The sequence below is a fragment of the Salvelinus alpinus genome, chromosome 28 (assembly GCF_045679555.1).
Source record: "Salvelinus alpinus chromosome 28, SLU_Salpinus.1, whole genome shotgun sequence".
Classification (NCBI taxonomy): Eukaryota; Metazoa; Chordata; class Actinopteri; order Salmoniformes; family Salmonidae; genus Salvelinus; species Salvelinus alpinus.
In genome coordinates, this window is record NC_092113.1 from 34,103,898 (window position 1) to 34,129,646 (window position 25,749).

Here is a 25,749-nt window from a genome sequence, read left to right on the forward strand (position 1 = left end):
TGTCCTTCCTCAGCCTCATGGTGTGATGGTGTACTCCCTCAGCCTCATGGTGTGATGGTTAAAGAAGGTCAACCATCTGTGACCAGATGTGATTTACTTTGAATACTGTCTTCATTTTATTTTGTTATCTGTGTTTTCAGTTTTATTTATGTCCTTCCTTGTTTTTTTTAATGGCTGAAAATCAAGCAACAATTGATCATAAAAAACAAAACTGTCTCCATGTAGTAGAGTAAGACTGTTCTGGCCTAGATTATGAACAACAGGGATTATAAAGGGGTATTTTATTTTGAAAAAGCAGGGGACTTTTATTTTGAAACAGCAGGGGGCTTTTATTTTGAAACAGTTGGATGATGTTATTGGGACATATCACAGTGACTTAACAGTGTGAAATACTGAACTGTTGACTGGGTCAGAGGAGGGCGAAGTGTAGCGGAAATCGAACTCTGGAAATTTGTGTTGGCTGTCAGAGCTAATGCCTTGGCTTTATCTCAGTAGGCTAACCCAGTCTTGATTCACACATTCACAACCTTTGGTCACACTCAGAATGCTCAAAGGGTAGGACTGATTCTCTTAGTTAAACTGTATGTACAACAATGTAAGTAGACGTGACATTGAATATGCTGTATATTTTAATGCAACCTTTTGCACGACTATTCTGTACATGTTCTGATGTCCATATTTCCACACACATGAGGAGTCAGTAAATGCACTTGGTCATGATTGGCTCAATAACACAACACACAAATGAAACACTTCTTAATTTGAAAATCCACAGTCAGTCCATGTGTGTGTGTGTGTGTGTGTGTGTGTGTGTGTGTGTGTGTGTGTGTGTGTGTGTGTGTGTGTGTGTGTGTGTGTGTGTGTGTGTGTGTGTGTGTGTGTGTGTGTGTGTGTGTGTGTGTGTGTGTGTGTGTGTGTGTGAAAGAGAGAGCAGTTGTACGGGAGAGTGTGTTAAGTATGCGTATGCATGTACTGCATGAATGTATGTACATACAGTACCAATCAAAAGTTTGGACACACCTACACATTAAATTTTTCTTTATTTTTACTATTTTCTACATTGTAGAATAATAGTGAAGACATCATAACTATGAAATAACACATATGGAATAATGTAGTAACCAAAAAAGTGTAAAACTCAAATTAGACTATTTTATATTTGAGATTCTTCAAAGTAGCCACCCTTTGCCTTGATGACAGCTTTGCACACTCTTGGCATTCTCTCAACCAGCTTCGTTAGGTAGTCACCTGGAATGCATTTCAATTAACAGGTGTCCATCATTACAACAGTCCATCATTACTTTAAGACATGCAGTTCAGTAAATCCGGAACATTTCCAAAACTTTGAAAGTTTCTTCAATTGCAGTCACAAAAACCATCAAGCACTATGATGAAACTGTCTCTCATGAGGACCGCCATAGGAAAGGAAGACCCAGAGTTACCTCTGCTGCAGAGGATAAGTTCATTAGAGTTACCAGCCTCAGAAATTGCAGTCCAAATAAATGCTTCACAGAGTTCAAGTAACAGACACATCTCAACATCAACTGTTCAGAGGAGACTCAGGGAATCAGGCCTTCATGGTAAAATTACTGCAAAGAAACCACTACTAAAGGACGCCAATAAGAAGAAGAGACTTGCTTGGGCCAAGAAACACAAGCAATGGACATTAGACCAGTGGAAATCTGTCCTTTGGTCTAATGAGTCCAAATTTGAGATTTTTGGTTCCAACCGCCGTGTCTTTGTGAGACGCAGAGTAGGTGAACGGATGATCTCTGCAAGTGTGGTTCCCACCATGAAGCATGGAGGAGGAGGTGTGATGGTGTGGGGGTGCTTTGCTGGTGACACTGTCAGTGATTTATTTAGTATTCAAGGCACACTTAACCAGCATGGCTACCACAGCATTCTACAGCGATACGCCATCCCATCTGGTTTGCATTTAGTGGGACTATCATTTGTTTTTCAACGGGACAATGACCCAACACACCTCTAGGCTGTGTAAAGGCTATTTGACCAAGAAGGAGAGTGATAGAGTGCTGCATCAGATGACCTGGCCTCCACAATCACCCGACCTCAACCGAATTGAGATGGTTTGGGATGAATTGGACCGCAGAGTGAAGGAAAAGCAGCCAACAAGTGCTCAGCATATGTGGGAGCTCCTTCAAGACTGTTAGAAAAGCATTCCAGGTGAAGCTGGTTGAGAGAATTCCAAGAGTGTGCAAAGCTGTCATCAAGGCAAAGGGTGGCTACTTTGAAGAAATACAAATATAAATATATTATCATTTGTTTAACACCTTTTCGGTTACTACATGATTCCATATGTGTTATGTCATAGTTTTGATGTCTCACTATTATTCTACAATGTAGAAAATAGTAAAAAATAAAGAAAAACCCTTGAATGAGTAGGTGTGTCCAAACTTTTGACTGGTACTGTATGTATGCACGTTTTTTATGTATGTTTGTGTGTACTGTTTGTGTGTGTGTGTGTGTGTGTGTGTGTGTGTGTGTGTGTGTGTGTGTGTGTGTGTGTGTGTGTGTGTGTGTGTGTGTGTGTGTGTGTGTGTGTGTGTGTGTGTGTGTGTGTGTGTGTGTGTGTGTGTGTGTGTGTGTGTGTGTCTGCATCTGTCTGTGTTGCCTTCAGCTCCTCCAGTCCGCCCACAGCCTCTCTTGTCTTTTTAAAGTTGTGAAGGTCAGTCAGGTTGGTCAATTCAGTCACTCAGTCAGGTCAGTCAGTCAGTCAGGGTAGATGAGGAACCCAGAGAATGTGCTGTATTTGTTGGTGTTTCCTCCATGGACCTTCCCCCCGTCCAGCTGTACACACACCTCGTCCCCCACGTCTAGATGCAGGATCACACTGTTAGACGCATAGTCATAGTTCTGGTCCGCATCCTGGGCGATGGCACTGGCCCTCACCTGTCTCACACACACACACACACACACACACACACACACACACACACACACACACACACACACACACACACACACACACACACAAACACACAGACAGACAGACACACACACACACACACAGACAGACAGACAGACAGACAGACAGACAGACAGACAGACAGACAGACAGACAGACAGACAGACAGACAGACAGACAGACAGACAGACAGACAGACAGAGCAAATGTCATGTGTTGAAACCATCAAGGTTATAGCTTTACAATAGGCAACCCCCCCCCTCCTGCTTTGTAATAGTAACTTAATCAATGCATTTGTGTCTCCGTGTCCACACGAGTAAACCCAATTAAATGTGTTAAGAAACAAGTAAAGATCCACTGCCTGCGGGTCAATACAGACTGAGCTCCCCACCAGCATGCAAATGGAAGGAGGCTCAGACTGGGCTGGACACAGTGGATCTATCCCAAATATCTCCCTATTAGTGCACTATAGGCCCTGGTCAAAAGTGGTGCACTATAAAGGAAATAGGGTGCCATTTGGGACGTAGATAGACACTCAATACCATGCATATTGAGCTCTGCTATTAGCGCTAGTGCGTTTACATCATAAGCAGCAGGTCAACAGCTGCTGGGGGAAGATACTGTTGCTGTTTCTAGACCTGACTGCCTGACTTCTTGACTTCCATCCCTGTAGACCAGTGGTCGCTAACCGGTCGATCGCGATCGACTGGTTGATCTTCAAGGCATTCCAGATCGATCACCAAACATTTCATTAGTTTGATACTAGCCTACGTGAGATTGAATAACTTTTAAAATCATGACCTGAGAGAGACTGTTTTGATTGAGTTCATGTCTAAGTTTTTATTCAGCACTGTCAAAACTGTTTTTATTCAACACTATTACAAAATATAAAACGCTCGCGCTGCAGCTACAATGAATGAGTAGCCAGGTGTAGGCTATTAATAGCCCTGTGTTTTTATTATTATTAGCATTTCGTCATCTACAGTTGAAGTCGGAAGTTTACATGCACCTTAGCCAAATATATTTGAACTCAGTTTTTCACCATTTCTGACATTTAATCCAAGTAAAAATTCCCTGTCTTAGGTCAGTTAGGATCACCACTTTATTTTAAGAATGTGAAATGCCAGAATAATAGTAGAGAGAATGATTATTTCAGCCTTTATTTCTTTCATCACATTCCCAGTTGGTCAGAAGTTTACATACACTCAATTAGTATTTGGTAGTATTGCCTTAAAATTGTTTAACTTGGGTCAAACGTTTCAGGTAGCCTTCCACAAGCTTCCCACAATAAGTTGGGTGAATTTTGACCCATTCCTCCTGACAGAGCTGGTGTAACTGAGTCAGGTTTGTAGGCCTCCTTGCTCGCACACGCTTTTTCAGTTCTGCCCACAAATGTTCTATGGGATTGAGGTCAGGCCTTTGTGATGGCCACTCCAATACCTTGACTTTATGGTCCTTAAGCCATTTTGCCACAACTTTGGAAGTATGCTTGGTGACATTGTCCATTTGGAAGACCCATTTGCGACCAAGCTTTAACTTCCTGACTGATGTCTTGAGATGTTGCTTCAATATATCCACATAATTTTCCTACCTCATGATGCCATCTATTTTGTGAAGTGCACCAGTCCCACCTGTAGCAAAGTACCACCACAACATGATGCTGCCACCCCTGTGCTTCACGGTTGGGATGGTGTTCTTCGGCTTGCAAGCCTCCCCCTTTTTCCTCCAAACATAATGATGCTCATTATGGCCAAACAGTTCTATTTTTGTTTCATCAGACCAGAGGACATTTCTCCAAAAAGTACCATCTTTGTCCCCATGTGCAGTTGCAAACCGTAGTCTGGCTTTTTTTATGGCGGTTTTGGAGCAGTGGCTTCTTCCTTGCTAAGCGGCCTTTCACGGTTATGTCGATATAAGACTGGTTTTACTGTGGATATAGATACTTTGTATCTGTTTCCTCCAGCATCTTCATAAGGTCCTTTGCTGTTGTTCTGGGATTGATTTGCACTTTTCGCACCAAAGTAGGTTCATCTCTAGGAGACAGAACGCGTCTCCTTCCTGAGAGGTATGACGGCTGAGTGGTCCCATGGTGTTTATACTTGCGTACTATTGTTTGTACAGATGAACATGGTACCTTCAGGTGTTTGGAAATTGCTCCCAAGGATGAACCAGACTTGTGGAGGTCTACAATATTTTGTAGAGTTCAGGCTAATTTCTTTTGATTTTCCCATGATGTCAAGCAAAGAGGCACTGCGTTTGAAGGTAGGCCTTGAAATACATCCACAGGTACACCTCCAATTGACTCAAATGATGTCAATTAGTCTATCAAAAGCTTCTAAAGCCATGACATAATTTTCTGTCATTTTCCAAGCTGTTTAAAGGCACAGTCAACTGTATGTAAACTTCTGACCCACTGGAATTGTGATACAGTGGGTCAGATATAAGTGAAATAATCTGTCTGTAAAAAATTGTTGGAAAAATTACTTGTGTCATGCACAAAGTAGATGTCCTAACCGACTTGCCAAAACTATAGTTTGTTAACAAGAAATTTGTGGAGTGGTTGAAAAACGATTTTTAATGACTCCAACCTAAGTGTATGTAAACTTCCGACTTCAACTGTATATTTTAATATTGAGGATTATTTCACTTTCTCTGGTCATAGGAACTACATGAATTTGTGTATGAGGATGATGCCGTGCGACTCGAGTTTCACCATCAGGTGGAAGGGTGTCCCCCCTCTCTGGTCACTCTCACCGGAGGAAAGGAAGGAGATAGCAGGGACCGTGAGAGGCGAACCCTCTGCTGCTCTCTCTCTACCTCTGCTGAGACTAATGACCAGTTCAAAACAACTTTGAACTCAAGAATCTCCGACTTCCGACTTCAGTGCGTTCAAGACAACTGGGAACTCTGAAAAAAACAAGATCCGACTGGTTAAAATCTTTTTAAAGGTCTTCCAACTTGGAATACCAAGTTGGAAAGTCTGGCATCTTTCTAGAGCTCCGACTTTCTGACCTGAAGATCACTGACGTCACGATTTGACCTCGTTTCTTTTCTTCAAGTTCCCAGTTGTCTTGAAAGCACCATGACCATCCGATGCAGGTAGCATCAGTCCAGTAAAATAAGAATGCAAATTATTTCAATTAATGCTCAGCTGTGCGTCACAAGTACTACACCAATTTATCTATTTTGTTATCAAAGCTTGAGTTTTTAAATCTAATATGGTCTGAGAAGAACAATATTGGCAGGCCATGCATATAGCCAATATGCTGTGATAATGTATTAGGCCTACCGAACAAACTTCCTACAGAACCGTTTTTATTAGGTTAATGATACATTTTAAGTCATGTTTAAATTCTGAGCGCTAGATCTCAGCAAGCTTTTTGACTGCGAAAGTGATCTTCACTCAGAAAAGGATGGTGACCACTGCTGTAGACTACCCATTGTCCCATGTGAACACCTCATCCTCATCTATTCTACACTAGCCAATCAGCCTTCTGCTTCATTACACAGGTCCGAGAGCCCCATCCACAGCTACAGCAGCTCTCTGAGGACCAATAACAGGGTGTGTGATCAGCTCTGGGTTCTCTGAGGACCAATAACAGGGTGTGTGATCAGCTCTGTGTCCTCTGAGGACCAATAACAGGGTGTGTGATCAGCTCTGCGTTCTCTGAGGACCAATAACAGGGTGTGTGATCAGCTCTGGGTTCTCTGAGGACCAATAACAGGGTGTGTGATCAGCTCTGCGTTCTCTGAGGACCAATAACAGGGTGTGTGATCAGCTCTGCGTTCTCTGAGGACCAATAACAGGGTGTGTGATCAGCTCTGCGTTCTCTGAGGACCAATAACAGGGTGTGTGATCAGCTCTGCGTTCTCTGAGGACCAATAACAGGGTGTGTGATCAGCTCTGCGTTCTCTGAGGACCAATAACAGGGTGTGTGATCAGCTCTGCGTTCTCTGAGGACCAATAACAGGGTGTGTGATCAGCTCTGCATCCTCTGAGGACCAATAACAGGGTGTGTGATCAGCTCTGCGTTCTCTGAGGACCAATAACAGGGTGTGTGATCAGCTCTGCATCCTCTGAGGACCAATAACAGGGTGTGTGATCAGCTCTGCGTTCTCTGAGGACCAATAACAGGGTGTGTGATCAGCTCTGCGTCCTCTGAGGACCAATAACAGGGTGTGTGATCAGTTCTGCGTTCTCTGAGGACCAATAACAGGGTGTGTGATCAGCTCTGAGGACCAATAACAGGGTGTGTGATCAGTTCTGCGTTCTCTGAGGACCAATAACAGACAATATGGTTGTGATCGAGGAAGAGGTCAGAGGCTAGATCCCGTCTGTTTATCCAGTGCAGTCTGTACAAGGACCTGTCAGATAGTCGGGCAGCACTAACCAACCAGGTGATGTCATACTCTGACGGAAAGCTACACAATTACAGTCTTAAAAAAGAGGAGTGAGTATGTAAGATTTATATCTCAACTCCATAGACATACTGTCTGTCTGGCATCAGTGGCCTAACTGACCTTGTATCTATCTGTCAGGCTTCATGTCTAGGCAGCCACGGTGTGAGTGCTGAGCATAGACCACTCGATCTCTGTCAGCACCCCAGACGACCGACGCATATCTCCAAGACACGGCACGACAGGCCGGTATGATCTGCAGCTCAACTAACGTCATGTCACTCAATCACGCTACTTTACTGTGCCATTGGTAACACTTTACATAAATCTAACAAATATAATAATGCTTTATAAGCATGTATGAGCCCTTATGTCCTTCTCCCCAACAAGGTGCATTCTGATATATATATATATGCTAAGTACATTGCTGACTAATCATTAGAAAGTAAGCCTTGTCTAAGCCAGAATGGCCCATTGAGCCTTACCCACAATCCATCTTGTTAATGCTGAGTGCCAAGCAGAGAGGCATCGGGTCCCACTTTGGTATGACTCAACACGGGATTGAACCCCCAACCTTCCAATCTCAAGGTGGGCACTCTAACAAAAGAACACTGATTCCTGAACACTGGTCCCACATTCTGTGTAAGTCACACTCAACAGACCATGTCCGCTGCAAACCAACCATTCCAGGGTTTTTTTTTGTTTTATTTTACTTGCTGTGTTGTATTCACTTCACCTCCATGGCCTTTTATATTTTTATTTATTTATTTTATTTATTTATACATATATTTGTTTGCCTTCACCTCCCTTATCTCACCTCACTTGCTCACATTGTATATAGACTTATTTTTTTTCACTGTATTATTGACTATATGTTTGTTTTACTCCATGTGTAACTATGTGTTGTTGTATGTGTCGAACTGCTTTGCTTTATCTTGGCCAGGTCGCAATTGTAAATGAGAACGTGTTCTCAATTTGCCTACCTGGTTAAATAAAGGTTAAATAAATAAAAAAAAAATGTCATCGTATTAACAGGCTTGTTGAGAGAGGCTGTTGTGTAAGTTTGAAAGGGTTTTTGTCCACCCTTTCTAACACTGTGTTGCTCTGTGGGCAGTCAGAGGGATAGATAGAGGGATATAATAAAGGAAAGATAGTCAGTCATACAGTGAGGCAGGGGAATGGAGGACCAGAGAAAAAGAAACATGACCGAGATGCAAAACCTGAAAAAGCATGACGGTAAAAGGATGACAAAACAAGATAAGTTGGTCAACAGAGAGACAGGAAGGAAGAGGAACAGAGAAAGAGAGAGAGAGATCAGGGGACGAGAGGAGAGGAAGATAGATGTGTTAATGGAGGTTGGTAGACAATGGGCTGAGGGACGAGGCAATAGGGAGGTGAGTGTTGTGAGGGCCAGACTGAGATAACACCACAAGACAGATATATAGACACCCACACACTGAACATGTCACGATGTCCAGACAAGTGCATAAGGCATTAGAGAGAGAACAAGAGAATGGCTCTAAACATTGCCTAGACGTTGCATTTGTGTACTAATTATCGATGTCTGTTTGAATTAGGTGAAATCGGTATAGTAATTAATGAATCCAAAGACTGGGATGTGATTCCTCCAGGGGATATTTGTGTCTGTTTTAGTGGTAGGTTTCCTTCTTGCTGTTAGGGGACATGACGTGTGGTTGAAGTTAGAGGTTATGGTGGTGACATGGTGCCGACAGGTTATGATATGGTTATGATGGTGACAGCAGTGTTTTCTCTCCTATTGCCATTTAAATAAATAAAGATTTGGTATTTAACATTCTACCACATTTGCAATTGCCTTATCTATGCTAATGCAGCTATGTATTATAATATATCATGGAGCGGTAATATGTCATGCTATACTTCTTAAAGGCAACATCTCCCCTAACCCCTCATTAACTTTGTGATGGTGCTATCATTAATCTATGAATGTACAGTCCCTCACAGAGACTGAATGGACATAGGGCAATTCTAGCAAATGCCAGATGGGCTGGTCCATCTTAAGCCCAGTGGGCCTGTCTAAATTGTGGTTTAAGTGCAGAAATGTCATTATTTGTCTAAGGCAATAGAATGGGCCAGTATGGGGGCCTTGAAGGGGGAAAAAATGGTCCGGTTGGTTACAAATGGCCGGGCTGTTTTCTGGTCCGAGTCCATCCCTGCTCAGCTAGCACATAACGATCTGAGAACCATGTATCTTAGATCTTGGTGAGAGCGTGGTTGTCCTATGATTATTTTGCATACAACCGTCCCACAACTTTCTGGGAATGGTGCAGGATATCCAGCTAGCGCTTAAGAAACATCTGTGGACATTTCAGTACTTCAGCATAACGTTTTCTGCAGGTTTCCTCATGCTTCTATTTAAAGTCATGTTCTTGGAACATTAAGAAAACTTTCCATAAAAAAACATGAGAAAACCTTAGTAACATTCAAAGAACATTCTAAGAATGTTATTTTTTTTTAAACATGAGTGTACAAAACACTGACTGTACAAAACATTAGGAACACCTGCTCTTTCCATGGCATAGACTGATCAGGTGAATCCAGGTGAAAGCTATGATCCCTTTTTTGATGTCACTTGTTAAATCCACTTCAATCAGTGTAGATGAAGGAGAGGAGAGGTTAAAGAATGATTTTTAAGCCTTGAGACAATTGAGAGATGGATTGTGTATGTGTGCCATTCAGAGGGTGAATAGGGTTAATTAAGTGCCTTTGAACGGGGTATGATAGAAGGTGCCAGGCACACTGGTTTGTGTGAAGAACTGCAACGCTGCTGGATTTTTCACGCTCAACAGTTTCCTCATTGTATCAAGAATGGTCCACCACCCAAAGGAGATCCAGCGAACTTGACACGACTGCGGGAAGCATTGTACTCAACATGGACCAGCATTCCTGTGGAACACTTTCAACACCTTGTAGAAAGGGAAATAAAGTCCATGCCGTGACAAATTGAGGCAAAGGTGGGTGCAACTCAATATTAGGAAGGTGTTCCTAATGTTTTGTACATTCTGTTCTCAGTGTCAACAAAACTCTCTCTATCCTCTATCTTGTTAAGTGTGGTCCCACCTGATCATAATGAGTGCTCGTTTCTTTGAAATGGGGTGTTTAAATAGACAAAAATACACAGCTTTGTACGAGTAAAAAACAAACATAGCATGCTAACTCCATTCTTGTAGTGCAGTGGACTAATTCCATGGATAGCGAACAGAAGGTCATATGTTCAAATCTCACTGATGCCGTGCAAAATTAAAATTGAAATAAATGTGTTTACATGATTAATGCCTAAGCAAATGAGTGTCCTATTTGTGCTTGTAGTTCAAAACGGTTAACCCAAAATAAGCTAGCAGTGTTATTAAAAGTCTTATTGAAACGTGTTCTCAGAATGTTATTTAATTACCTCCAAATACCCTATAATTTCTGTTCTCAAAACCTTAATAAAACCCCCCAGCAAAAACTTTGAGACAACCAAAGTAAAACGTTCCCAGAACCTCCCTGCAACCTAAAAATGAACGTTCCCAGAACAGGCGAAATGTTAACTTCGTTTAAAAAACGTTCAGTTTTACCGGTCAAGAAACGTATGGCTTTGTTCCCAGACCCAATGTGAAACCAAAAAGGTACACTCCGACAACTTCCAAGGAACCAAATGTGCCAGCTGGGTGGTTCCTTGAGTATTGTCATAAACAAGGAATACCAATGATATCTATGTTATATCACTGTCGTGACACAACTGGTATGTAAGGGAAGCCCGCTGACGCCCTGTACATTATCTGGAAGTAATGGACGACGTGCTATGGACGATGTGCATATTATATAAAATGTTCAAAGTGGACAAATTCATTGCCTCAGATGTAATCTTTCCCTGGGTCTTTTTAACCAGTCATTTTATACTCTTTTAATAGATCATATGAAAGTGGTTTCACACGGCCACTCTGTAATGACCAGAACCTGTATTAACTCCAGGTAGAAGTGACATGGTGTGCTTCCCAAATAGCACCCTATTCCCTACATAGTGCACAAATTTTGACCACAGCCATATGGGCCCTGGCTTAAAGTAATGCGCTATAAAGGGAATAGGGTGTTATTTGGGGTCCAGACATGGACATGGTAGAGCTGCTGAAATGCATTATAATTAGCCTTCAGGGTATTGTAGCTAAGGAAGCTCTGACTCTGGCTGTACACTGTGCTTCTCTCTGTATAATGGATTTCAATATGTGAGCTCAAATCGCTGGGTTTTCTGTAGAAATTGATATAACCTGTGATATAACCTGTATTTCATACTTCGAGACAACCAACAAAAGAGTTAATGATTATGTAATATAAATCTCTCAAAATAGACATCTTTTTATATTTCTTGCCATAGTAATTACATACATACCAAACATTAGGAACAGTGTATTTATCAAGTGACATCATTAAGCTTGTGACCCTGGGTCTCGACCCTGCCCTGTGCAACTGGGTCCTGGACTTTCTGACTGGCAGCCCCCAGGTGGTGAAGGTAGGAAACAACATCTCCACCCCGCTGATCCTCAACACTGGGACCCCACAAGGGTGTGTTCTCAGCCCTCTCCTGTACTCCCTGTTCACCCATGACTGCGTGGCCATGTACGCCTCCAACTCAATCCTCAAGTTTGCAGACAAGAAGGCTTGATTACCAACAACAACGAGACAGCTTACAGGGAGAAGGTGTGGGCCCTTGGAATTTGGTGTCCTCTCACTCAACGTCAACAAAACAAAGGAGATGATTGTGGACTTCAGGAAACAGCAGAGGGAGCACCATCCTATCCACATCGCCGGGACAATAGTGGAGAAGGTGGAAAGTTTTAAGTTTTAAGTTCCTCTGTGTACACATCACGTACAAACTGAAATGGTTCACCCACACAGACAGCGTGGTGAAGAAGGCGCAAGAGCGCCTCTTCAACCTCAGGAGGCTGAAGAAATGTTGCGTGTCACCTAAAACCCTCACAAACTTCTACAGATGCACAATCGAGAGCATCCTGTCAGGCTGTATCACCGCCTGGTACGGCAACTGCACTGCCCTCAACCACAAGGCTCTCCAGAGGGTAGTGCGGGGGCAAAATACCTGCCCTACAGCACCCGATGTCAAAGGAAGGCCAAAAAAAAATCATCAACGACAACAACCACCCGAGCCACTGCCTGTTCACCCCGCTATCATCTCTCTCTCTCTCTCTCTCTCTCTCTCTCTCTCTCTCTCTCTCTCTCTCTCTCTCTCTCTCTCTCTCTCTCTCTCTCTCTCTCTCTCCTTCTCTCTCTCTCTCAGCCCGCCCCCCACGCTCCCCCCCTCCCCCATACTCCCACCTGTCTTGTCTTGCCATGTGCGGCAGAAAGAGAGAGAGTTTAAGAGCTACTTTTCTATTGTCTTCCCTCTAAGAGGTCAGTATATCACAGCCAATGAATCCTGTCAGTTTTATTACCAGTGAACCAAGGCACCACAGATAAAAAGGTAACTTTGTATACCCTCACATCTCCCTGCCGGTCTCACAGAATAGCCGTGCTTGATCAGTTTATTACCCTATCCCCACCTCCCGAATGGCTCCTGAGTTGCTCCCGAGTGGCGCAGCGGTCTACTGTACTGCATCTCAGAGCAAGAGGCATCACTGCAGTCACTGGTTCAAATCCAGGCTGCACCACATCTGTTCTGATCGGGAGTCCCATAGGGCGGTGTACAATTGGCCCAGCATCGCCGGGGTAGGCTGTCATTGTAAAGAAGAATTTGCTCTTAACTGACTTGCCTAGTTAAATAAAAGTTACATTTAAAAAATTCCCTCTGCCCCTTCTTTTTTCAGATTCTCATTTCATCTATCCTTGTCTGTCTCTTTCGACACATTTGTTCACACATCTTGGGTTGTATATAAAATGACAGTGCAGCTGCTACCCCCTCCCTCCCTCCCAGGCCCGTTTACCAGAAGCCCTGTAATGAAAGGGCCAGGGCTAGCCAGAGACAAGAGAGACAGCCCCAGGCTCTATGCTGGCCCCCAGGGGCCTCCTTTCTCCTCACAGCCCCAGGATCAGCTCAGTGTGGCGGCCACACATGGAGGAGCTCATTCCCCCTCCCCTGGCCATCTCCATCTCCCTGTTGATCTCAATTTTTCTTGTCTCTCTCTCTCTCTCTCTCTCTCTCTCTCTCTCTCTCTCAATTCAGAGGGTTTATTGACATGGGAAACGTGTTGCCAAAGCAAGTGAAATAAACAAAGAACAAAAGTGAAGACACAAAACAACATCAATAGAAAACTAGTCAAAATTAACAGTAAACATTGTACTCAAAAAGTTTTCAAAAAGATAAAGACATTTCAAGTGTTATATTATGAGCTATGTACAGTAATTTAGTGATGTGCAAATAGTTGTAGTACGAATAAACAGAGAAATATTGGTGGTATTTAAATGTTGTTTGTGCTCCACTGGTTGTCCTTTTCTCATGGCAACGGGCCACAAATCTTGCTGCAGTGTTTGCACACTGTGGTATTTCACCTAACAGATATGGGAGTTTAGCAATGTTTGATTTGTTTTCAAATTCTTTGTGGGTCTCTGCGATCTGTGGGAAATATGTATCTCTAATGTGGTCAAACATTTGGCAGAAGGTTAGGAAGTACAGCTCAGTTTCACTTCATTTTGTGGGCAGTGTGCACATAGCCTGTCTTCTCTTGAGAGCTAGGTCTGCCTACGGCAAGGCAAATCAATGCTTACTGAGTCTGTACATAGTCAAGAATTTTCTTAGTTTTGGGTCAGTCACAGTGGTCAGGTGTTCTGCCACTGTGTACTCTCTGTTTAGGGCCAAATAGCATTCTAGTTTGCTCTGTTTTTTGTTTGATTCTTTCCAGTGTGTCAAATAATTATATTTTTGCTTTCTCATAATTTGGTTGGGTCTAATTGTGTTGCTGTCCTGGGGCTCTGTGGGGTCTGTTTGTGTTTGTGTTTGTCTTTGTGAACAGAGCCCCAGAACCAGCTAGCTGAGGGGACTTTTCTCTAGGTTTGTCTCTCTGTAGGTGAGGACTTTGTGGTGGAATGTGTGGGCATCGCTTCCTTTTAGGTGGTTGTAGAATGTAACAGCTCTTTTCTGGATGTTGATAACTATCTGGTATAGTCCTAATTCTGCTCTGAATGTATTGTTTGGGATTTTACACTAAGTATATCTTTTTTAATTCTGCATGCAGTTTCAATTGAGTGTTTGTCCCATTTTGTGAATTCTTGATTGGTGAGTGGACTCCAGACCTCATAACAATAGAGGGCAAAGGGTTCTATAACTTATTGAAGTATTTTTACACAGATCCTATTTGAGATGTGAGTTTTATGTTCCTTTTGATGTCTGAGAAGGCCCTACTTGTCTTGTCTCTTAGATCGTTCACAGCCTTGTGGAAGTTACCTGTGGTGTTCATGTTTAGGCCGAGGTAGGTATAGTTATTTGGGCAACAGTGTCTAGATTGAACTTGTATTTGTTGTACTGCATATTGGAACTTTTTTGGAACACCATTATTTTTGTCTTACTGAGATTCACCGTCAGGGCCCAAGTCTGACAGTAGGACTGTAGGCCCTCCTTGGTTGGGGACAGAAGCACCAAACAGTAGACATTTGATTTGCATTGGGGAAAGTGGAAAAAGCTTTTCAACCACTCCCTTGAGTGCTGTGGCCACCCTTTCTTGCTGTGCTCTCGGGTCGTTTGTGCCTGTGTGAACTATTACGTGGCTGGGTGACCCTAGTTGACCATCAGATAGCAGGTGAGGGAACGCTGAGTATTTGGGCACCGCTGTGTGTTCGTGGAAAAGTTCATTTTCTTGTATGTATTTCCCATTCGAGTCCATAAGGAGTACAATCTGTGGCTTTTGTGTGTCCTCAGTGGGTGTCGAGGGGTTTTCATGGGGGCTGCTAGGAGGGAGCCATTTGTCTGTTCTGCTGTGGTGTTGAGGCTGTGGTCAGGATCTGGTGTGGGCTGTTCTGCTGTGGTGTTGAGGCTGTGGTCAGGATCTGGTGTGGGCTGTTCTGCTGTGGTGTTGAGGCTGTGGTCAGGATCTGCTGTGGGCTGTTCTGCTGTGGTGTTGAGGCTGTGGTCAGGATCTGGTGTGGGCTGTTCTGCTGTGGTGTTGAGGCTGTGGTCAGGATCTGGTGTGGGCTGTTCTGCTGTGGTGTTGAGGCTGTGGTCAGGATCTGGTGTGGGCTGTTCTGCTGTGGTGTTGAGGCTGTGGTCAGGATCTGGTGTGGGCTGTTCTGCTGTGGTGTTGAGGCTGTGGTCAGGGTCTGGTGTGGGCTGTTCTGCTGTGGTGTTGAGGCTGTGGTCAGGATCTGGTGTGGGCTGTCCTGCTGTGGTGTTGAGGCTGTGGTCAGGATCTGGTGTGGGCTGTTCTGCTGTGGTGTTGAGGCTGTGGTCAGGATCTGGTGTGGGCTGTTCTGCTGTGGTGTTGAGGCTGTGGTCAGGGTCTGGTGTGGGCTGTTCTGCTGTGGTGTTGAGGCTGTGGTCAGGATCTGGTGTGGGCTGTTCTGCTGTGGTGTTGAGGCTGTGGTCAGGATCTGGTGTGGGCTGTTCTGCTGTGGTGTTGAGGCTGTGGTCAGGATCTGGTGTGGGCTGTTCTGCTGTGGTGTTGAGGCTGTGGTCAGGGTATGGTGTGGGCTGTTCTGCTGTGGTGTTGAGGCTGTGGTCAGGATCTGGTGTGGGCTGTTCTGCTGTGGTGTTGAGGCTGTGGTCAGGATCTGGTGTGGGCTGTTCTGCTGTGGTGTTGAGGCTGTGGTCAGGGTCTGGTGTGGGCTGTTCTGCTGTGGTGTTGAGGCTGTGGTCAGGGTCTGGTGTGGGCTGTTCTGCTGTGGTGTTGAGGCTGTGGTCAGGATCTGGTGTGGGCTGTTCTGCTGTGGTGTTGAGGCTGTGGTCAGGATCTGGTGTGGGCTGTTCTGCTGTGGTGTTGAGGCTGTGGTCAGGATCTGGTGTGGGCTGTTCTGCTGTGGTGTTGAGGCTGTGGTCAGGATCTGGTGTGGGCTGTTCTGCTGTGGTGTTGAGGCTGTGGTCAGGATCTGGTGTGGGCTGTTCTGCTGTGGTGTTGAGGCTGTGGTCAGGATCTGGTGTGGGCTGTTCTGCTGTGGTGTTGAGGCTGTGGTCAGGATCTGGTGTGGGCTGTTCTGCTGTGGTGTTGAGGCTGTGGTCAGGATCTGGTGTGGGCTGTTCTGCTGTGGTGTTGAGGCTGTGGTCAGGATCTGGTGTGGGCTGTTCTGCTGTGGTGTTGAGGCTGTGGTCAGGATCTGGTGTGGGCTGTTCTGCTGTGGTGTTGAGGCTGTGGTCAGGATCTGGTGTGGGCTGTTCTGCTGTGGTGTTGAGGCTGTGGTCAGGATCTGGTGTGGGCTGTTCTGCTGGCTTCTCTGGGGGAGTGGCCAGCTCTTTCATGGGTTGTTCTAATCTCTTTCTATTGCTCCATCTCAGTCCCCACCTTCACATTTATCTCCTTCATAATCCTACCATGCCTCCCTCACATATCTCTGTCTCTCTGTTTCACCAATACTGTCACGCCCTGGCCTTAGTTATCTTTGTTTTCTTTATTATTTTAGGTCAGGGTGTGACATGGGGGATGTTTGTGTGTTTTTGTCTCGTATAGGGTGTTTGTATTGTATAGTTTTTTTTTGTAGATTTCATGGGGTTGTGTTCAGTGTAGGTGTTTATGTATGTCTATGGTTGCCTGGATTGGTTCTCAATTAGAGACAGCTGTCATTAGTTGTCTCTGGTTGAGAGCCATATTTAGGCAGCCATAGGCATTAGGTAGGTTGTGGGTAATTGTCTATGTTTGACGTTAGTAGCTTGTGTGTGCACTTTCGTTTGTTAGCTTCACGGTCGTTTGTTGTTTTGTCTAGTTTGTATTAGTGTTCGTCTCATCTTCAAATAAATAGAAGATGTATTTATATCACGCTGCACCTTGGTCCTCTCTTTCACCTAAAGACGATCGTGACAAATACGAGCAAAAATAGCAGACTTACATTAATAATCCTTCAACATATTGGAGCGATATTGCTACAATAAAAGCCCCTGCTCCCAACAATCATACTTTATATAATACATAATGTTAAATACCTTATAAAATAATATAGTAGTGATGGCTACTCCTTTGTGTTTTAGGGGAAATCAAAAGTGGCCAAGTGCCAACGTTTCTAACTGCAGCCTCCCTCCGACTATGCCTGAGGGGAAAAGCACCCTGACCAAAATAATGAGGTGGATGACATATGCTGTCTGTCAATGGGAAGTCACAGCAATACGAGATGCTAATGTGATATTGGCTCGTCACTACAGGATGTCTAGCAGAATGACAAGCTAACCTTTAGAGATGACAATCAATTATTGTTATTGTTGTTGCTTATACAGTATATAAATATACTGTATAAGAAAACACATTTTAAAGAGTATATATATATATATATATATTGCCTTTATTACTTTTGTCTATATTATTACCTTGGTCAAACCTGATATGCTATAGTAACACAAACACAATACCACATAAGGAGCAGGGGAGTAGATGAACTCAATCAGTTAATCAGATCATGTTTTAAACTGTTAACCACCACATAGAGCATGCAGTATATACAACACTACTATAACAGCCACATAAAACTGAATGTACAAAACATTAGGAACACCTGCTCTTTCTGTGACTGACCAGGTGAATCCAAGTGAAAGCTATGATCCCTTATTGATGTCACTTGTTAAATCCACTTCAATCAGTGTAGATGAAGGGGAGGAGACAGGTTAAAGAAGGATTTTTAAGCCTTGAGACAATTGAGACATGAATTGTGAATGTGTGCCATTCAGAGGGTGAATGGGTAAGACAGAAGATTGAAGAGCCTTTGAACGGGGTTTGGTAGGAGATGCCGGGCAGATCCGTTTGTGTCAAGAACTGCAACACTGCTGGGTTTTTCACGCTCAGCAGTTTCCTTTGTGTATTAAGAATGGTCCACCACCCAAAGGAGATCCAGCCAACTTGACACAACTGTGGGAAGCATTAAAGTCAACATGGACCAGCATCCCCATGGAACGCTTTCAGCACATGGTAGAGTCCATGCCCTCATGAATTGAGGCTGTTCTGAGGGCACCATAGCACCAAAAAACTGTAAGGGCACCATAGCCATAGCTCCATAGAACCCCCCTCCACACACACACACACACACACACACACACACACACACACACACACACACACACACACACACACACACACACACACACACACACACACACACACACACACACACACACACACACACACACACACACACACACACACACACACACACACACACACACACACACACACACACACACGCTTAATCAATCTACCTTAGAGTGGACACTGGACAGCCACACAGGGATTAACTGAACCTCTCCCTGGCTGGCTGGCTGGCTGGCTGGCTGGCTGGCTGGCTGGCTGGCTGTAGACTCCGTGACCTGAATCTCATTTACCTCATAACTAGCCACTGTACCAAGAAGCAATTTCAGGCTATCAATTTAGTCAGAGTAGCTAGCTTGTCTAACTATCTTAGCTTGTCACGCCCTGATCTGTTTCACCTTTCCTTGTGATTGTCTCCACCCCCTCCAGGTGTCACTGATTTTCCCCAGTGGATTTATATTTGTGTTTCCTATCTCTCTGTGCCAGTTCATCTTGTATGTTTATCCAAGTCAACCAACGTTTTTCCCGTTCTCCTGCTTTTTGCTATTCTCCTTTTTCTAGTCCTCCCGGTTTTGACCCGTGCCTGTTTCTGGACTCTGGACCCGCCTGCCTGACCAGTCTGCCTGCCCTGACCTCGAGCCTGTCTGCCACTCTGTACCTCCTGGACTCTGATCTGGTTTTGACCTTTTGCCTGTCCACAACCATTCTCTTGCCTACGCCTTTTTGATTAATAATAAACATTGTAAGACTCCAACCATCTGCATCTGGGTCTCACCTTGTGTCATGATATAGCTGGCATGCCTGCTGACAAAGTCGGTAGACATTAGAAAAGCAAGCAATAACTAAATGTTCTGAATATGACTCCCATTCCTTTTAATCTTTTACCTACATTTTAAAAGAGATGGAAAGAAGCATACGCGAATGTCCGGCTCGAATCTAATCGAGCATCTGACATTAACAGACACCACACTTCTATACAGACACCACTAGTTTCTGATACCTAAGTAAGCGAAATATAAATCTAAAACAACTGTCTTGGAGAATCAACTAGGCTGCAGTCAACTGGAAAAATCATCTCATGTGGTATTTTGAGTGGAACGTTTGCTGTCGTAACGTTAGTGAATACATTATAGCATCGGAGCTACTTGAGTGTGTGGCTTTGCCTTTTCTTTTTAATGTATTTTGAGTGGAACATAGACAATGATATGGTGCTGGAGACAGATTTTGAATATGAGGGCAAAAAGTGGTGAAGAGTCCCTTTCAGCCAATTTCAGAATATAAGATCTGTCTTTATAGAAACTGTTAAATTAAATGGGACCACCTGATGTGTGTGAGATTGACCTGGGTCTCTCTGTGAGGTTAAATAATTTAATTGAGTGAAACTCTAATTAATGGACAATCAATGGACAAGAAGGAGAGGAGGTAGAGGGGAGTATGAGTGGAAGAGAAGGGGGGTAGAGGGATGTGGGCATTTGGGAGTAGAGGGTGGTAGAGGAATGAGAGGGAGGTAGAGGGGGAAGTGGGGATATGGGGGGAGAGTTATTTCAGGGGATCTAATCTAAGAGTTATGAATGATTTAATGGAATGATGAGATGACTGGAATGACAATATAGGATGACACAAAGCAGAAGCCAGGTAGGTATCTTAAATATCGTGTTAGCTCTTTCTGAGTTTGCTAAACACAAATACAGGCTTTGGACACATTTAAAGATGAATAAGATTTAGATCACCTTATTAATCAATTGTACACAATGTCCAACTGAAGTTTGACATCCACTTTATCCCAGCGCCCGAAAAAGACACACAGAGGACTGAATGGTAACGTGTCAGTGTGGTGACTGATGAATTCAGATGAAAACATAGTTGTGTTAGAGTCCTCAAATTAAAGTGATTTATCCTAAGCCTCTTCTTTTCCTCTCCCCCCCAATCAGCCCCTCTGTCTTTAATTAGTACCAGGGGAAAGAGAGAATGAGGGACCGATGGATGAGTGGTCTGTCAGTTTCTCTTTCATTATTTATCTACAGTATCTATCTGAGGTGACAATCTGTGTCCCAATTGGCACCCTATTCCCTTTATAGTGCACTACTTTAGGGCTCATAGAGCTCTGGTCAAAAGTAGTGCACTATGTAGGGAATAAGGTGCCATTTGGGATACAACCCTGGTGTATAATATCTACTAATTAGACTTTCCTTTGGCGACAACCGACGGCAGCATACTGCCACTCATCATTTGGCTATGACTGGTGGAAATGCAAATATTAGTAGCTGTGATTTTAAAGTGTGAAGCATCACTTCTCTTTAATGATGGATAATATTTTCTTAGATCTATATTTTGCTACCGTGTTGCTACTGCCCACAGATGCAGAGGAATGTGATGTGAATTAAAAGTGACAAATGTTGCATAGCGAAGGTGAAAGTGAGAGTCAGAGGCAGTGGTGTAGTGGTGCCTGGAGAAGTGGGCATACTCGAAATGGTTTTTACATTTTTCCAAATGGCCCGAAGGAAAGGCTCCCTGTGTGAAACATTCTATGAGAAACAGTGATATACACTGTTGAACTAGAATGATAAAGCCTGTATTGGTCTTTCACAGTCAAGCCAACCCAAGCTCTACTGTGCAAGTGGGCTAACAGTAGGCCTACTATTGAAACAGATAAATTAGTCACACTTTTTTTGTAGAAAAACAACAAAACTGAATTTTCGAAGTCCACAACAATATGTTTAAACCTTTATTTAACTAGGCAAGACAGTTAAGAACAACATTTTATTTACAATGACAGCCGACCGGGGAACAGTGGGTTAACTGCCTTGTTCAGGGGCAGAACGGCAGATATTTACCTTGTCAGCTTGGGGATTCAATCCAGCAACCTTTCGGTTACTGGCCCAACGCTCTAACCACTAAGCTACCTGCCACCCCAAAGAGTAGTTTCATGACCGGGAATCGAACACGGGCCGGGGCGTTGAGCGAGCCGTATCCTAACCAATAGCTTTTGAGGTCTGGGAAAATCTAAGAAATGTTGTGCAGGCACCTAGCACTCTTGTTTGGTTAGCAGTGTTTCTGTAGCACATGAGATTAATGGATGAATGCAAATAATCATTATATAATTCTGCCAGTTAAGCATAGACTACTTTGTAGCTAATTAACATGTAATTAAAGTTTTGGGGAAGGTCTTTCCATCTACCAGAATATGGTTAGGTCTATCATTAGCATTGCTATATTTTTCCTGTTCCTTAATTGTTTGAAACCTGGATGCTTTACTTCATATTACGAGGCAAGTCTTACCTTGCTTCAAAGTAGCCTATAGCCAAAATCCCACCATAGAAATGTGAAGGCAATCATTTTTTAAAGACTTACATGCGTTCTCCTGTTCTATTGTTTTTCTTTCACTGTCGAGCAGCCAGAGGTATTATTGTAGCAACGATAGTCATTAGGTCTCCCCTCTTTTTTAAATTTTATTTCACCTTTATTTAACCAGGTAGGCTAGTTGAGAACAAGTTCTCATTTACAACTGCAACCTGGCCAAGATAAAGCAAAGCAGTGTGACACAAACAACAACACAGAGTTACACATGGAATAAACAAACATACAGTCAATAACAGAATAGAAAAAGTCTATATACAGTGTGTGCAAAGGAGGTAAGATAAGGGAGGTAAGGCAATAAATAGGCCATAGTGGCAAAATAATTACAATTTAGCAATTAAACACTGGAGTGATAGATGTGCAGAAGATGAATGTGCAAGTAGAAATATTGGGGTGCAAAGGAGCAATAAATAAATAAATAACAGTATGGGGATGAGGTAGTTGGATGGGCTATTTACAGAAGGGCTATGTACAGGTGCAGTGATCTGTGAGCTGCTCTGACAGCTGGTGCTTAAAGTTAGTGAGGGAGATATAAGTCTCCAGCTTCAGTGATTTTTGCAGTTCGTTCCAGTCATTGGCAGCAGAAAACTGGAAGGAAAGGCGGCCAAAGGAGGAATTGGCTTTGGGGGTGACCAGTGAAATATACCTGCTGGAGCGCGTGCTACGGGTGGGTGCTGCTATGGTGACTAGTGAGCTGAGATAAGGTGGGGCTTTACATAGCAAAGACGTATAGATACCTGGAGCCAGTGGGTTTGGCGACGAATATGAAGCGAGGGCCAGCCAACGAGAGCATACAGGTCGCAGTGGTGGGTAGTATATGGGGCTTTGGTGACAAAACAGATGGCACTGTGATAGACTGCATCCAATCTGTTGAGTAGAGTGTTGGAGGCTATTTTGTAAATGACATCGCCGAAGTCAAGGATCGGTAGAATAGTCAGTTTTACGAGGGTATGTTTAGCAGCATGAGTGAAGGATGCTTTGTTGCGAAATAGGAAGCCGATTCTAGATTTAATTTTGGATTGGAGATGCTTAATGTGAGTCTGGAAGGAGAGTTTACAGTCTAACCATACACCTAGGTATTTGTAGTTGTCCACATATTCTAAGTCAGAACCGTCCAGAGTAGTGATGCTGGACTGGCGGGCAGCGATCAGTTGAAGAGCATGCATTTAGTTTTACTTGCATTTAAGAGCAGTTGGAGGCCACGGAAGGAGAGTTGTATGGCATTGAAGCTCGTCTGGAGGTTTGTTAATACAGTGTCCAAAGAAGGGCCAGAAGTATACAGAATGGTGTTGTCTGCGTAGAGGTGGATCAGAGACTCACCAGCAGAATCACCAACATTTCTAATGGATATTTCCATCTCTGTCCATGAAACTGCTTGCATGTGCAGTAGAACAGTGTTTTCCCGCAAATTGTATTTTGGAACATTTGTGTGCACATTGCTGCACAGAAAATGTGAAGAAATAATAGTTGATTAGCCTCATTAGTTAATACGGCGTATACCTCCACTACATAACTTTGATATGCATTGTGGGGAGTATATGCAATGCCCACTGAAAAATAAGCGGGTACATGGTGTATACCTGCGTACAGGGTTGGGGAGTAATTGATTACATGTAATCAGTTAAATGTAATCAGATTTTTTTTTTAATGTTAACTGTAATCAGTTACGTTACCAGCAAAATCTTGTAATCAGAAAATCAGAAATTTAGAAAAAATATATATTATGACACCTTTCTGCTTTCTAAATGAATAAAGTTCAAGTTTGTTCCACCTGAGCGAGTCACAAGACAGAGACAACTAGGATAACACACCAAATGCATTTGATGGATCCTTTTTGTCTTCTTCTAATGCCTCTTAAGGGGGAAAGTAATCAGATTACATTACTGAGTTTGGGTAATCCAAACATTACATTACTGATTACAATTTTGGACAGGTAACTAGTAACTGTAACGGATTGCATTTAGAAAGTAACTTACCCAACTCTGGCTGTGTGTACCCTCCACTACACCACTGCTCAGAGGTGATGGTCAATGAAGAACAAACGCACACACATATACATACACACACACACACACACACACACACTCTCTCTCCTACCTGTCCGTTCTTCTTCAAGTCAGCCCACATGCTGGTCCCATCTCCGCCCCTCATCAGAACATGGTAGGTGAAGAAGTAGATACCAGGTAGAGGACAGGTGAACTTCCCAGTACTAGGCTCATAGTAGTTCCCTACATTGGTTACCACATCATCAAACTTCAACACCTCGCTGCCCTCGTGCTGTTTCCTTAGCCCTGCATAAAAGGCGATCTTGGGGCTGTAGGAGGGGAGGTAACCATTAGGTCCAGGGCCGGGAGGCCCCTGTGGCCCTGGCTTGCCTGATTCCCCAGGGGGTCCTCGGGCGCCTGGAGGACCAGGGATCCCAGGGACACCGCGGTACCCCGTCTTCTTCTTCCCGGGGTATTCCGGTTGAGGGGACATGGCTGTCAGCTCCTGGCCTGGTTGGGCAGTACTATAAGTGTCACAGACCATTCTGCAGCTCCCCAGCATCTCATAATGGGTCCCCCCGCCGCCACTTCCTTGGCTAGCTCCTCCCCCTTTCATGGTGTGAACCAATAGGGGGATGGCTATCAGGAGGAGTAGAACCATGGCCACGCCCATGGCGGCTCCGATGGCACGCTTCCGACGGCTGAACCGAGAAGCGGACAGGGTCAGAAAGTCCTCCTCCCCCTTAGACGGAATAGTGCCGGGTGCCAGGGTGCACTATAGATAGACCGAATATGAAAGACTGGAAGGAAGGTATGGAGAGGTCTGGTTGCTGTATGTTTGTGGTGCTCTCAGACTAGGCCAACAGGTGTCAGCAGCCAAGAGAGAAGGGTCCGTTGAGACAACATGAGTAGAATGTGGGAGAGAAAAGGAAGATGGCAGACGGAGAGAAGGGAAGAGAGGAACAACAGGAGAGAGGGGGATGATGAAGGGAAAGGGATGGAGCAGGATTTCACTCTTTAAAACCTGCAGTCAGTGTTCAGACAACACTATGTTGTAGTTTTAAACCTGCAGTCAGTGTTCAGCCAACTCTATGTTGTAGTTTAAAACCTGCAGTCAGTGTTCAGACAACACTTTGTTGTAGTTTGAAACCGGCAGTCAGTGTTCAGACCTCTATGTTGTAGTTTAAAACCTGGAGTCAGTGTTCAGACAACTCTATGTTGTAGTTTAAAACCTGGAGTCAGTGTTCAGACAACTCTATGTTGTAGTTTAAAACCTGGAGTCAGTGTTCAGACAACTCTATGTTGTAGTTTAAAACCTGCAGTCAGTGTTCAGACAACTCTATGTTGTAGTTGACATAGTTCATTTCATTTAGCCTCTTTCACCTTTTGTCCTGCTCTTGTCTTCCAGAGTTCTTCTTGTCTTCGCTTTGATCAAATTCCTCCTATTTTCTGCGCATCAAACATCAACCAAACCCAGGCCAAGAGAACGTACAATAGTGAACTTATGTTATCAGAATTTACCAAGAGATCGCTGATTCGACTTCAACTGCCAATTCAGCTAATTATGTACAGTAGACGGCAGAAAAAGAATTGTCAGTCTCTTCAACAAACCACTTGTGCTTTTCTAAGGGCTCGCCTTATGAATGACAGAAACTCAGCTAACAGAGGTGTCTCTCCGCTGAATACAGCATGACTGAGAGAACAAATAACAGAAGGAAGAGAAGGGAAAAGAAAGTCGATATGTTCAGAGTTGCCTTCCTGTCAGAATCATTTTAGTCCTGTGTGTTTATAGGGTGGTAGTAGTATTACAGGGCGTCCAGAGCTAGATGGAGGGTGCTGGGGCGAGAAACCAATAAAATCTTTATTTTGTGATCTAAGGTGTATTCCTCTCTTCATGGACTCA

General features: G+C 43.8%; 1 protein-coding gene across 1 annotated transcript; it reads right to left on the reverse strand.

Moving 5' to 3' along the window:
- Positions 1-2,405: 2,405 nt before the first annotated feature.
- LOC139557738 (complement C1q-like protein 4) lies at positions 2,406-25,749 on the reverse strand. Its single transcript, XM_071372884.1, has 2 exons — positions 23,959-25,749; positions 2,406-2,910 (listed from the first exon to the last, which is right to left on the reverse strand). Exons 1-2 carry the CDS (start codon positions 24,517-24,519, stop codon positions 2,731-2,733), a joined length of 741 nt encoding a protein of 246 aa, XP_071228985.1. The 5' UTR covers positions 24,520-25,749; the 3' UTR covers positions 2,406-2,730.